General features: G+C 41.9%; 1 protein-coding gene across 3 annotated transcripts in view; it reads left to right on the top strand.

Annotated features, from left to right (window-relative positions):
- PARVA (parvin alpha) overlaps positions 1-11,748 on the top strand; it is a 63,773-nt gene extending 52,025 nt beyond the window's left edge. For all 3 annotated transcript variants that reach the window (XM_059848275.1, XM_059848277.1, XM_059848276.1), the window contains exons 9-13: positions 93-154; positions 834-902; positions 2,158-2,259; positions 3,035-3,107; positions 6,889-11,748. In XM_059848275.1, the coding sequence (XP_059704258.1) occupies positions 93-154; positions 834-902; positions 2,158-2,259; positions 3,035-3,107; positions 6,889-6,965 (383 nt within the window). In that variant the 3' untranslated portion in view covers positions 6,966-11,748. The remainder of the gene's footprint in view (positions 1-92; positions 155-833; positions 903-2,157; positions 2,260-3,034; positions 3,108-6,888) is intronic.
- Positions 11,749-13,739: the final 1,991 nt, after the last annotated feature.

Here is a 13,739-nt window from a genome sequence, read left to right as displayed (position 1 = left end):
GTTGTCTCAGATGGATGTGTGTCTCAGGAAGTGTTTATTCTGCACTGGAACTACTGCTGCTCAGTGTATTAATGGCCCTGAATGTTTTTCAGAAAGAGATGCATTCGACACTTTGTTTGACCATGCCCCAGACAAGCTCAATGTGGTGAAAAAGGTTGGAAGGATTTTTTATTTCTGAAATACCTAATGTGTTCATGTGCATGCTGGTGTGTGTCAGATGGTGTGGCTGTGGTGTGTGTGGATATAATGTATAATGGCATGCTTTGCATACATTAAATACAATTGAGCTTTATGCTTAAATACACAAAGTCATTGTTATAATCTTAGTTTTTATTTAGTGCTTAGCAGCACGAACTTAACTTTGGAGCATGGAACAACATGTAGTAATCAAAGTTTCCATCAGGAAAGTTCTCACAAAGTGTGTGCTGAGTAGAACCCAACTGGTGCATTGACTGTACTGGTGCCAACGAGATATCCAGTTTACAGCTGCCAGAGGTCTGACCCTAGAGTATTTTGGCTGCTGTCAGATTTGAGTGGAGTCCAATTACACACACACTTCTCCTTAGTCTGCTAAAAATTTGGGGGGTTTCTATTTTTTAACAGTATATATATATATATATATATATATACCACATTCATTTTAGTTCTGTTCTTCATTCTTGTAAAAAACAATTTTAAAACAATTTTTAATGTCACATTTCAGTTTCAAAATTTGGAGATTGTGTTGCAGTCTCTTCACTCACACAGATTCTTTTCTGAGTGGAGTTCATACTGCTGGTGTTGAGCTGCTGCCCTGCTGAATAGGCCTTCACTGCAGTGTTTTCATGTTTCAGACTCTCATCACCTTTGTGAACAAGCATCTGAATAAATTGAATTTAGAGGTGACTGAGCTGGATACACAGGTAGGATTTTATAGCCTTTCTTAGAGGAGAGAGGTCGTTGCACCATGTTATGCACTGTGCCCTCAGCTTTATCCAGAAATCACTGAATTATTATTGAATGAGCTCTAAGATGCTATTTCAGCAGGAAACCCTTCATTTCTAAATACATACAAAGAAGACCCTCACCCATCAAGCATCTAAAACAGTTTTGTGCCTCCATTAGCATAAAAATTCATTACCAAGTGCTGCCTTCTGGGTGCTGCCAAGTGCTGCAAGGAGGCCCTGCTTGTTTGGGTCAGGAAGGGCTTGTGTGCTCTTGGTTTGCTCCAGGGCCAGGCTGAGCAGTTGTTTCCTGCCTACCTTTGCAGGAGCACGTGGGATCACAGAGCCTCCATTCAGGGGGAATTCAGGGATTCTCCAGGGCAGGGCTGCTCAAGTGTACAGGCAGCTCCACAGCTGGGCTGCAGGCTTGATTGCACCACAGCAGTAATGTGCTGCACGCTCTTCTGCCTTGTTCTCAGCTGCTAAATGGGCTGAAAAGAAGCTAAAAGAAAAGCTTAATCCTGCTGTATTGATACTCCCCATGTGAACAATTGCAGCAGTTAGCATAAGGCAATTACGGGGTCAGGCAGGAAGGGATGGGATCTGCACTATCAAAAAACCCCAGGTGTCTTCAGGCCAGGCTTTATTTTATGTCTTGGTTCGTGTTATGAAGAGTCTCTGCTTTGTTTACACACCTACCAAGCTGATAGAGATTTTTCAAAGGTAAAATTAAGATTTGGATGGAAATCGTGTGTAAAGGCTTTCAAAAGGGCATTCCCTATTTCTGCTCATTGCATCATTTACCCTGGGGGAAAACATTTAAATGTACCTAGAAAGTCCTTAAGCATCTATCTGAAGCAGCATTCCCTGAAATGAGAGGGTGTATTTCCATCAGCTGGAAGAAAATCACCTGCCCCAGGAAGGTGATGGGTTGCTAGACCCAGAGACCTGATGCCACTGGGGCAGGAGGGAGAGGCCTGTGACAAAACCACAGGGACATGGAATGGTTTGGGTCAGAGGGGACCTTAAAGATCATCCAGTTCCACCCCTCCTGCAGAGACACCTCCACCAGACCAGGCTGCTCAGAGCCCCATCCAGCCTTGGTCAGTTCCAGGGCTGGGCCATCCCTTCCCTGGGCAGCAATCCTGCTCAGGACTCCATTGTCAGATAAGAAAAGCAGTGAACTGTTTTTCAGAAAATGTACTGAGAAGTGCTTTTTTGGGTTTTTTCACAGTTTGCAGACGGAGTGTACTTAGTCCTGCTAATGGGTCTCCTGGAAGGCTATTTTGTTCCCCTGCACAGCTTTTTCCTGACTCCTGATAGTTTTGAACAAAAGGTAACTAGATTTCATTTTTCTGTTAAAAACAAACATATAAATATGTCTAGTTGTAGAAGGACAGCACAAATTTTTGTGCATAAGTTTGATGCTGATAGCTGAAATCAAGAAAGGACTGTACTGCTAACCATTTCCAAGTATTCAAAAAAATCAGTATTAATACTTAGCTGGAATAAAACAGAAAATGATATTAATGATGGGATGGTTAGCAAGTATTAACAGGTTTTGGCAGCTGTTGTGTGGTGCTGTCATTGTACAAGACCTACTGCTCATTAACATATATAGGATTACACACAGGCACTGATGATGGAATTGATTTTTTTGTGGGTGTCCAAAATCCAAGAATTTAATGTTGGAAAGGTTTAATGGGTTTTGGAAGCATAGAGGCATATATGTACAATGTGTCAATGTAAGACCAACATTACATCAGTGTCTGTAGCTATCCAGGCAATTCATCTGTCTGTTCAAGACAAGAGCACTTCAGGGGCCATCATGTTCCAGTTTTTAGACTTGTAGGAAGTGGGCTGTGCTTACTTGTAATTGTATTAAGGGTTGTGTTAGTTCATGTTAACCTTCAGTCACCTTTATCTTTCTGCAACCACCATCACCCAGAAACAGCAGAACAATGGATTGTCTGGATCCCAAAGACCAGATCTACAGAGCCCTGGCTGTTTTTCCCTTCTGAATATCTGGGTCTGCAGCTTTAAATATATCTTGTCTTGACCATTTGCAGTGTAGAGTTCACAAGAGTTTGTTGCCTTTGTTGTATTGCCAGGTGGTCAATGTATCCTTTGCATTTGAGCTGATGCAGGATGGTGGATTGGAAAAACCAAAGCCAAGACCAGAAGGTACCTGTTCTACCTTTTTTGTATCTCCTTCAAAACTTGTGTTGGCCCCACATCTTACAAGGTTACAGTGTGGCTAAGTGAAGGTAAAGTTAATCCAACAGCAAAAGGCAAGGTACATTTTGTAGTGCTCAAGGAACTCTGTATTTTAAATGCACTTTTCCAAAGGTTGCAATGCTTCCTTTCCTCATTGGCCAAACATATGCAGTAATACTCCAGTATTCCCTGGAGGAAGGAGAACACAGTTGTGACTGGTGTCACTGGCAGATGCCAGTTGCTTCATTTTCCTCCATCTCCCATTTTCACACTAAACCTTGAGTATTCCAGTAATTTATAAGATTATCACAAACGAAGGAGTTGTTGTGGAAGAAGAATTTCAAATGTTCACAAAGGTCCTGCCTTTGAATGCAGGACCTAATCATGCATATTTAAATTAGATGTAGAGCTAGGGACTGACAGTAGAATGTGCTTCAGGGACGATAAAGGTTTTGCTGCTGACTTTAGGAGCATTGAGATTCCACTCCTCTTTGTTCATGCACATACAGTGTTTAAATCCAGCTTTTCAGGCTGGAGACAGAGCCCTTGAGTCACCAGGGTAATGGGTGTTTCTTGTAGCTCCTCCTGTGAGGAGTTGCCACTTCTTACCATGCAGGAGCTGGGCATGCAGCTTCTCCTCCCCTCTTCCCACCAGGAATGATATCTGGGCTCCTGCTGGTTACCTGCCACAATAACCAACATAGCTGTGTCTTTTCAAGACCAATTTCAGACTTACATTCCGTGGTGCTCACAGTCTTTTCCTGCCACAGAATCACAGAATTTCTAGGTTGGGAGAGACCTTTAAGATCATCGAGTCCAACCCACGCTCCAACACCTCAAGTAGAACATGGCACCAAGCACCACATCCAGTCTTTTTTAAACACCTCGAGGGATGGTGACTCCACCACCTCCCTGGGCAGATGATTCCAGTATCTGACCACTCTTTCTGTGAAAAACTTCCTCCTTAATTCCAGCCTGTATCTCCCTTGGCACAGCTTGAGACTGTGTCCTCTTGTTCTGTCTGTTGTTGCCTGGAGAAAGAGACCGACCCCCAGCTCAGCACCACCACCCTTCAGGAAGGTGAAGGGAGTGATAAGGTCACCTCTGAGTCTCCTTTTCTCCAGGCTGAACAACCCCAGCTCCCTCAGTCTGTCTTCATACAGCTTGTGTTCCCAGCCCCTCACCAGCCTCGTGGCTCTCCTTTGGACACGCTCAAGCAATACTGGATTGTCATTCCCTGAGGAGCTGACATGAGCTCATGTCAGAGTGCTGCTTCTAACAGTCAGAACTCTTGGGAGATGCAGGCACTGGCTGCTGAATCAGGTTCTGCTCCATTCAGGGTTTTTTCCATCCCCCCCAACTTCCAGGTTATAACAGCCACACACACACACACAGAGTAATGCATCTCAGGGTCGAGCTTGTGCATTAAATCTGGACCTACCCAGCCTGGCTTTTTTACTTCTTTTGCCTACTTGAACTCTTTTCCACAGTCATGCTTAGCTGTACCACTGGTGAGTGTATCACAAGCCTTTATGTCTGAAATAGTCAAAGTGAGAATGGGGAAACAGTGAAATCCAGGGATCCAAGTAAAACACAGAGTATCTGTGATCCCTTACTCCCCATGGATGGTTTAAAATTCTTATGGCATTTAATTTTTCAGGTATTTATTGCTCTAGGGGACAGCTAATTTTTCCAGTATAAATCAAGCCATAAGGATATTTCAGCATATATAAGACATTTCTTGTGCAATTATTGAAATGCTTAATATGAAACTTCCTGCCCAAAGTGAATGGAAAAACACATCTGTTTTATGTGTTGTTACATTGGGCACAATGCCCATACTTAAAATTTCCAGTGAGCAAAAGAGCATTGAAAAGGATCTTACCCTAAATGTGTACACTAAATACTCTTTGAATTCCTGCACTGTTTCTTTGAGGTCCTTGAGGAAAAATATGCTGAAAAGTGCTTTAGAATATGAAAAACATATTTAGTGGAAAAAAAAGCATGCAGTTAAATAAATGAGTATGAAAAGCAATGATTTTTATAGGGTCAACAGTTTATTTGGGTTATTTGCAATATAATCAAAAAGGTCTTAAAAAGCTTTCTGTGACCTTTTACTTTAAAGATGGCTGGAACATTAATCTGCTGAATCTATAATTAATTCATTTGCAGTTTGAGCATTTTCAGAGCTCCTTGCAACGTGTACATCAAAGCCAAACTCAAGTTTCTGTTTTAGAAACTTGCAACCAGTAGAATGTTAGATGTCTTGGTCAAGCCCATGTAGCAATGGAAATAACCCATCTTTCTCTGGGAACATGCTTCTTTTACTTTGAGCCCTTCTGTGGGGTTTTGTGGTGGTGGTGGTATCTTTTGTTGTGGTGGTGTCTTTGCAAAGACCTTACAAAGTTACTTCTTTAGTAATACAAGTTCTGTATTTGGAAACAAAAGTCATTCTGCACCTTGCTGCTGGCCTGGAAGAGGAAACTTGCAGTGTTGCATGCAAACAGTATCACAGATTGCAGTGGGATGTTGTGGGGGCAATGCACCCTTCCTGCAGCTTTTGGCATTTCCTCTTCATTTTATACCAAGCATTTTTCATCTGATTTATAGAGAGCCACAAACCAATGCTGGCTCTGGTTACATGCCCAAGGCCCAGAATAAAATCTAGCCTTGAGTGTTTCCACCCTTTGTCCATGGATGTAAATTCAATTTCGTTTGCTGGCACACTTTAGGACACCAGGCATAGGTTTGGTTGGATTAATTCTTTAAAGTGTGACCCCTTCACAATCTGTGAGAAACATCCATGTAGAGAAATATAATGGCTAAACTCTGGTGACTACAATCCACCATTTCCTGGGCTTACTTGGAGGTTTTGGCCAATTCCAAGAAGCACAGTTAGGAATTTGAGTTCCTGTGCATCCAGCAGAAAGAGGTGGAGCAGAGTGGAATCAGAATTGTCCTTTCTGACTCCCTGTTTGAGATTGACTAAAGCACTGGTGTAGACTGCTGCAGTAGTACTTGTCAGTTTGTTTTATAGATTTCTTGTGAAATAATATTGACTTTCTCAAGAAGTGCTCTTTGAAACAGAAGGTATTCATTAGCTTTTTGTTTCATACAAATCCTTTCCTTTAGACGTTGAGTTTCTGAGGTCTGATTCAGCCATGAATGTCAGCTAACTCCAAGAATTTTCAGATGTTTGTTCAAGGAGCCCTTGTATACCTAGCTTCTTTAGATCCTCTGGAAAATTTAAACTTGCCTCTAGCTATCTTGCTGAAATTGGGCCTTGTGAAGGATGTTGCAGTCCAGAGTGTGCCAAGTCCTACAATTCTTACATAAGAGGAAGATTCCTTTGGTTACTGCCTGATGACTTTTTTTCAGAATCATTACTTTCCAGCCACAACTGTCTGAAGATGAAGTCATGTAAGTATGTGTAATCCTGGGCACACTTGGACTCAGGAGCCTCTGAGCTTGGCTACATTTCAGCAGCAGCAGCAATAGCTGTTTGTATCCCTAACCAGAAGTGGTTAGAACACCAAGGTTTGAGTTGCCAGTCTGCAAATTGTGTTTTATTGCTATTTCTACCCTTTTTTGCTATTGCTATTTCTACTCTTTTTTGCTATCCTTGTGATCTCATGTTTATGGTTATTAATGTGAGCAAGGGAAAGGAGTAGAGAATGGGCACTTTTTTTCTGGAAAACATTTGGAGCTAATGAAGTTATTAATTTGTCTTCCCCTGTCTTTTTTCTAGATATTGTAAATTGTGACTTGAAGTCTACACTGAGAGTACTGTACAACCTGTTTTCCAAATACAGGAATGTGGAGTGAAGAATTGATTCGAGTCACAAAGGAGTGTTAACAAAGAAAACATCATAATTTGCATATCTGCCATCAGTATTCCTCTGCATCTCTATCCTAAAAGGAACAAAACCATTTACCTGGGGAAGTTTTGGTTATTAGTTGAATATTCTGACACTGCTATTTTCACAGTAGATTTAAAACTAATATAACTTTTAAAGAAAAAAGGGTTTGGGGGAAGGTGTCTGGGTATTTTCTGGGAGAATTCATGTCTTGGTTGTCTTCACACTGTTTTTAATAGGTGAAGCAACAGTGAAAAAACATTTAGTAACTTTGGTTCAAATCAGCCTTTGGGGCCAATCATAGGAACATTCTGTACTGAGTAGTTAATTATTTTTTACATATACCTTTTTTTAATCTGGGAAGGGAAGAATATTTTCTATCCATGATAAGACAGTTCCATTCTAATAGTGAGGAATGTGCATGGGGAGAAACAGCTCAATACACTAGTTCACATGACAGCTAAGAAGAAGCAGCTTAACCTGCTGAATGTGTAGTTGCAGTGCTATTACTGGGCTTTAATTTTATGGGTGCAAACTGAAGTGGCTACTCATTCCTTCAGACCTACTAGGATGTGACACTCTGCTTCAGTGTGTGCTCTTGAGCATTCCACAGACCACACCTTGCAGCTTGTCACTTGTTTTTTGCTCAAGGAAGAGATCTTTTTTGCCAAGAACACTTTTCAGGAAGACACACCTGTATACTGCAGCTTTTCTATAATATTTGTATTATTATATCATTTAAAAAGTAGAAGAATGGCTTGGTTTTATTTTGGCAGTTTCATCACAGGATTAACAGATTGCAAGTTTAGATTCACTGCTAAATAGAATTTAGAATTGTCCCTTTGGTTGATTTTATGATGAATGTATGTTCATCATAATGAAGTGCATAATGTTCAACACTGCTGCATAATGTTCAACACGAGAAAATATGATTCATTTTCTAGAAATGGTCAAAACTGCTTCCATCTGCAAAGATTCCATTAGCCTGTAGAGTTCTTTGGTGATTTTACATGGCCACAAAGATTTTTTTTTTATTTAATTCCCACCACTTGAGCTGTTATCTGTTTGGTTTTAGCTTTAACAAAGACAAGAAGGGAAATGGGGGTTGATTCTTCCCCTAGCCTGGTACCAAGCAGCAGTTATCCTTCCAGAGGAAGCTGCTGGAGGCTGCCTGCATCACTTCTGAAACAAACCACAAATTCTTGGGGTCCTGCTTTACACAGTCAGGAAACAATTCCTCAGGCTGCAATTCCTTGATGACTCTTCAGGAATCTGGGGAGAGCTCAGAGCAGGAAGGAGAGTTGTTAACAGCCCTCCAGCTGGAGCAGAGCTGGCTTGGGTCAAGGAGGAGCCATGGGTCAGTGCTTGACTCGGCACCAGGAGAAAGGCAGAGCTGGCAGGGACACTCCGTGACAGCTGGGGGCTACTCATGAGCTAAAGCACTGCATCCTCCCACTTTGCAGGGCTTTTCTTCTTTTTCTTTCATGTGGAGCTTTCCAGTACAACATCAGCACAGAGGGAACTCCAGCAATGATTTTCTGTCTCTGCTGAATGCTGGCCAATGTTTAGTAATAAGGTGATGCTGACTTCTGCTGCTGGGGGGGCTACTAAATTATTTTCCTGAGAAATAATATGAACTTTTTCAAGGGAAAGTCAATATTCACTCCGAAGGACAATACCTGGGTGTTCTCTGATCTCAGAAATTATCTGATTGTAAGAAGCACTCTAAATAGCTTTGTTAAAATATTTTCTTACCTGTGTGTTTTAAACTGGCTTTATGAATTTAGAGGTACAGAAAACAACAGTTATTTCCCCTTTACAGGGAGAAATAGCTGGACATTTTGACCTCAATGGAAACATTTTCATTATAGCTTTAGTGTCTGAGAAGCTAAACAATAGGAATGAACCAAACTTTTTTTGAGCAAACTGAGACAGAACTTCTCATGTATATATCAGTAGCAATTTCAGCTTATTTCAATGTTTAACATGCAAGTTTTTCATTTGCACACCTACTAGTAATTGTAATAGCTAATTAAAAAACAAATGATGTTTTTTCTGCAGGCCATGCTCACCTGCAACACTTTTACATTTCAACAGTGCTGAAAGATTTTGACAGCCTTTGTTTTCAGGAGTGCACTTTCTTTAAAGAGGAGATTTATATGGGAAAAGTGAACACTGAAGCAGTTTTCTTTGCCTGGACTTGCAAATAAGTATTTCTTGTGCTGTATTGGTATAACATCATTGAAGATTTATCTGTTAGGCTCCATTTCCATCCTTTTAAAACATCAAACTGAGACAGAATTATTAAATCCTCATGCTGAAATGCAATTATGCAGAGCTGTAGAAGCATTTAAACAGTATCCAACCTTTCCACAGCTATCTATCCTATGGTAAGAATTTCTGTAAATTCAAATCTGCTATATAAACAACAGTGTCCTATGTAAATATAGATCCATGTGATAGTTTTAACACTTACACACAGATAGTATATGCTGCCATGTGGGAGTGGGTCACTGCTTATATTTTTGACAGTGTAGATTTAAATAGCTATCAGATAAATACAAAATCCAGTATAGAGATTATATCTAATATATATTGCTTTGATTCAGAGTATAAGAGAAATATAGAATACTACTGTAGACAGCTTGCTTTCCAGCAGTTGGTGTGGGCCTGCCCTTTCCTTCAGGGAAGGGAAAAGTTATCTGGGCCAAATTCTGCCACACCTCCATTTCTTTTATTCTTGATCCACAGCAATGCACCCTGCCATATGCTGAAAGCAGAATTCTCCTCTCTGTTTATGTCAAGATGGAAGTTGTTTAAATTTTGGTCAATCCCAGGTTTATTTATAATTACTTCAAATGATTAAGTGGACCCAAGTCAGTTGATTTAGCTGACGTGAGGCACGAGCAGGCACCTGGAGAGGCCAGTTCCTCTGGTGGCCCAGAGGAGCCTGTGGTCCAAGGCTGCTCTCTCAGCACTGTGGATCCCAAAGCCAGCTAGGGTAAATGCAGGGCCCTGCCTGAGCACCTCGTGGTGGTCCTGGCATCCCACCCACCACAGCAATGTGCCTGCCTCTTGTGTCACACAGACCCCACGGGCAGCTGAGCCCACCCAAACGTGGCCAGTTCCTGGCCTGCCTTGAGTGGCAGTCAAGCAGTGAGCTCTGCTGCTGCTGGGGCATTGTGAAACCCCCCAAGGAGCAGTTTTCTGTGGCTTCTGATTCATCCATGGCACTCAGCAATGGAGTGTTGCTCATCATTCCAATAACAGAGTATCTAGGTGTCTGCTGTGCCTGGAGATGGGCATCCTTTCCCTCCTGAGGGATCCTGGCCTGCTCTTCCAACCACTCATTGTTTGGGGTGTTTTTTTTAAAGAGGAGCTACAGATTTTTCATAGTGTGTCAGTAAGGTGTTGTCAAAATAATTACCTAAAATCCTGATACCCTGAGGCCAGCTCCTTTCAGATTTCTTTCCCAGCTGACTGGCTGTTATTTGCCATGAAGAACAGGTCCTATAAAAAGGAACCTTTGCATAATTTTGCCCAAGACACACTCATAAAGCCCAGAATTGGATTGCTCTGTATTTGTGGTGGAGTCCAGACGAACCAAGTTTCCTCTGAAATGTGCTGACTGCAGAATGTGCAGTTCTTTACATTTCCTAGTCAGGAGCAGCTCCCTGTTTCAGGGGGCAGCAGCCCTTGCAGCTCCATAGCTCAGGAGTTCTAGGGGAACAGCAGGAGCTGGATGAGGTCCTGATCCACTGCAGTGAAAGGTGCAGGAAGTCCCCAGAGCCTCTTGCAGAGCATTGCAGTGCTGGGGGATGGCTGCATTCAAGCAGACCTCGATGATTGGGGCATTGGTTGGCTTTTGTTCCTACTTTTTATTCTGAAAGTATGGTTTAAAATTCATGTTCCAGATTATTTTAGCAGACACCTTACTGCAAGGCACAGTGTTGTAAAGCAGAATGGCTTTTAGAAGTTTATCCATTAGATAAAGATATATGTGATGTTTAATATACTAGATGCCAGCCTTAGGTCTAGTTTTTGTTATTCTTGTTTTCCTCCCAAAACAACCTTCATCAATGGCCAAGCATCCAAAGAGAAAACAGTGCCTTGAAAACCTCTTGCAGGATTTTGACACCATTACCTGTAGTAGACTTTTGTCATTTTCTTGTAAGAATTAGTGTGGGCTTTCTCTTTACACTCATGGTACAATTACAGACTGAAGGAATCCTTTGTAAAAAGTTACAATTAGCTTGCATGAAGATATTTTATTTTGATTTGTCACATGAAAAATTGACATAGCACCACCAGAATGTTTTAATTAGGCATACCTCAGTGTCCACAGGTTTTTCTAAAGAGGTTTTGAATCAGTCAACATTTACAAGGGCTAATTTTATGTATTCTGGAAATATTTTGTGTGACATTGTTTCTGCAATAATGAGATTTTCTTTTCTAACAATTTAATACCATGCACACTGCAACAGTACTAGAGTCATTGAAACATTTGGTCCTGAATTTCAATATCAAACTAACTGAGGAAAAAGAATATTTTCAAAATTTGCTAAACATGTATCAAAGAATAATTATTAGTTAAAGTTAAGCTGCATTGCCTTCAACTGCAGAGTTGGTTGCTTTCACAGAATATATGTACTCTGTAAGTAAAAGACACACTCTTGCTGATTTTTTTTTTTCTGTGCTTTTCCTGAAACCTTTTGTTATGATCCACAATAAAATTTACACCTGAAAATCAACACTGCATGTTGTTGTTGGGTCAGAGGATGACTTGTCTGACAAAAAATCAGGGAAGCTGTTTTGTGCTCTTGAAACTTCCAGACCCCTCCATGCACCCAGGCCTTTTCCAGGAACCCCTTTGTGGGCGTGCAAGGTGTTTATTATTATATTCTGTGGGGGCTGGTGACAGCTGAATGGGGGTTGGCAAAAGCAATCATGTAAACATATGTTTGAAATGATTAACAGCAGCAGGTCAGGAGAATGCTGCCTGACTCAAAGCAGCAACAAGCACCTTTACTTTTAACTTGGTGGTGCTGAGCACTTCACTGGGGATGTCCCAGCTGGATATAATGCAATTCTCTGCAGAGCAATTCTGCTAATTTTGAATCTAACAAAACGTTAGCAAAGCATTGAAATGATGTTGTCTATGTCAGAAAATCATTGCAGTTAGGAAGATTTTGAGATCTATTTTTTTATAAACTTGTTTTTGTTGCGACCCTTTAATGCAGGAGCTTCAATGCAGAGCTTGGAACCAGTCCAAAGTATGGGCATCTAAAGTGCTCCAGATCGACATTTATAGCCCCTGAGTGAGTGGCTGCAGTCCAGAAGCAGGTGTTTGATCTTTAGGTCTGCTTGTAAAGCTGAAACCACCAAGCAGAGCTGCCTCATCAGCAGGGAACACTAAAGGCAGGGTGAGTTTTGATGCCAGTCTTCAATCCCAGTCTCTTACTCAGGGCTGGGTAGAAGCAATTCTGCTTGCTTAGGATGCACATTCTCAACCCCCAGCATAGGCACTTGGAGCTTTTGTCCTGAATTTGGTGGGTTTTGTCCTGCAGAGCAAGACTTGCTCTTTTTCAAACATTGCAGTACAACACAAAGGTCACGCTCTGGCTGCCTCCATCTTTTCATTGCTGTTCACACAGAAAGCAAAAGATCTGCCTCTAATACCCTTCTGCAGCCATGGCAGTTACCCCTCCTCCTTTTTAGAATCCTGCAGTAGGAAATGAAGGAGGAATGGTGTTTTTACTGTTGTTGGAGGGGCACTGTCGATGCCTAAGCTGAAAGTGTGGAGAGTGACTCCACAGTAACTGAGACAGAAGGAGAGCAGAAGAGGGAGTGTAGCTGGTGATTAAGCTGTTGAAAAGGTGGAAAAGGATTTGGGGGATGAACCTGTCTTCTGTGAGGCCTGCTTCTGTATTTCAGTCCATCAAAAGCTTTTAAAATTCCCAAACATCTTTTGAAAACAGACTGACCTCTGTCTTGCCTCTGTTTCACTGCAAAGTTCCTGCTGAGCTTCTACTTCCATTCCTCTTTGCCAGGACTGTGCATAACATGTATGTAATGATATCCTGAACACAGGAATGGTGATGAAATGCTTGTCTTGAAAGGCTCACAGTCCTGCAGGAGGAAATTCTGTGCTCTGAGCTTCTCTAGCCCAGGACAGGAGCAATAGGTGTGGATTAGGGAGCGAGTGCCCCTTGCTGTACCTTTCTGCCTTAACGTTGTGGTGTAAAACAAGGAGCTAAAAGTGAGCATGAGCTAAAAGGGACCTGAGGAGGCAGCAAGGCTGGTAGCTCAGAAGATTTCCACCTTTCCTGGTGGAGAGGGAAGGAAGTGTGTGGGTTTCCCAGTGCCTGGGGGAGGAATCCTTCCCCTTGAGGTGCTGCAGGGCCATCAGCCTCTTGCCAGCATTGCAAGCTGCTTGCATGAGGCTGAGGCTTCCCTCTCTGTGACAGTAACTTAAACACTTCCATGTGCCTGCTGTTACAATAATAGAGCTTGGAAGGCATCAGTCCTGCATTTCTGAGCCTTCTGTACCTCCAGATCTTTCTGAGCTGTTTGTTACAGCGCTTGAATAGACAGAAAGGACATCATTAGAGGAGGTCTGTGCTCTCAATGGCATAAAAACCTTGTACATCTACTGCCTGACCCAGCCCTCACTCCAAACAGTCATAACCTCCAGCTTATTTTCTCTGTTATCAGGACAAATTAACCCATTAGCTGCACAGAC

The sequence above is a fragment of the Haemorhous mexicanus genome, chromosome 6 (assembly GCF_027477595.1).
Source record: "Haemorhous mexicanus isolate bHaeMex1 chromosome 6, bHaeMex1.pri, whole genome shotgun sequence".
NCBI classification, from domain to species: domain Eukaryota; kingdom Metazoa; phylum Chordata; class Aves; order Passeriformes; family Fringillidae; genus Haemorhous; species Haemorhous mexicanus.
Note: the sequence above shows the minus strand (reverse complement) of the source record. Positions and strands in the feature narration are given on the sequence as shown.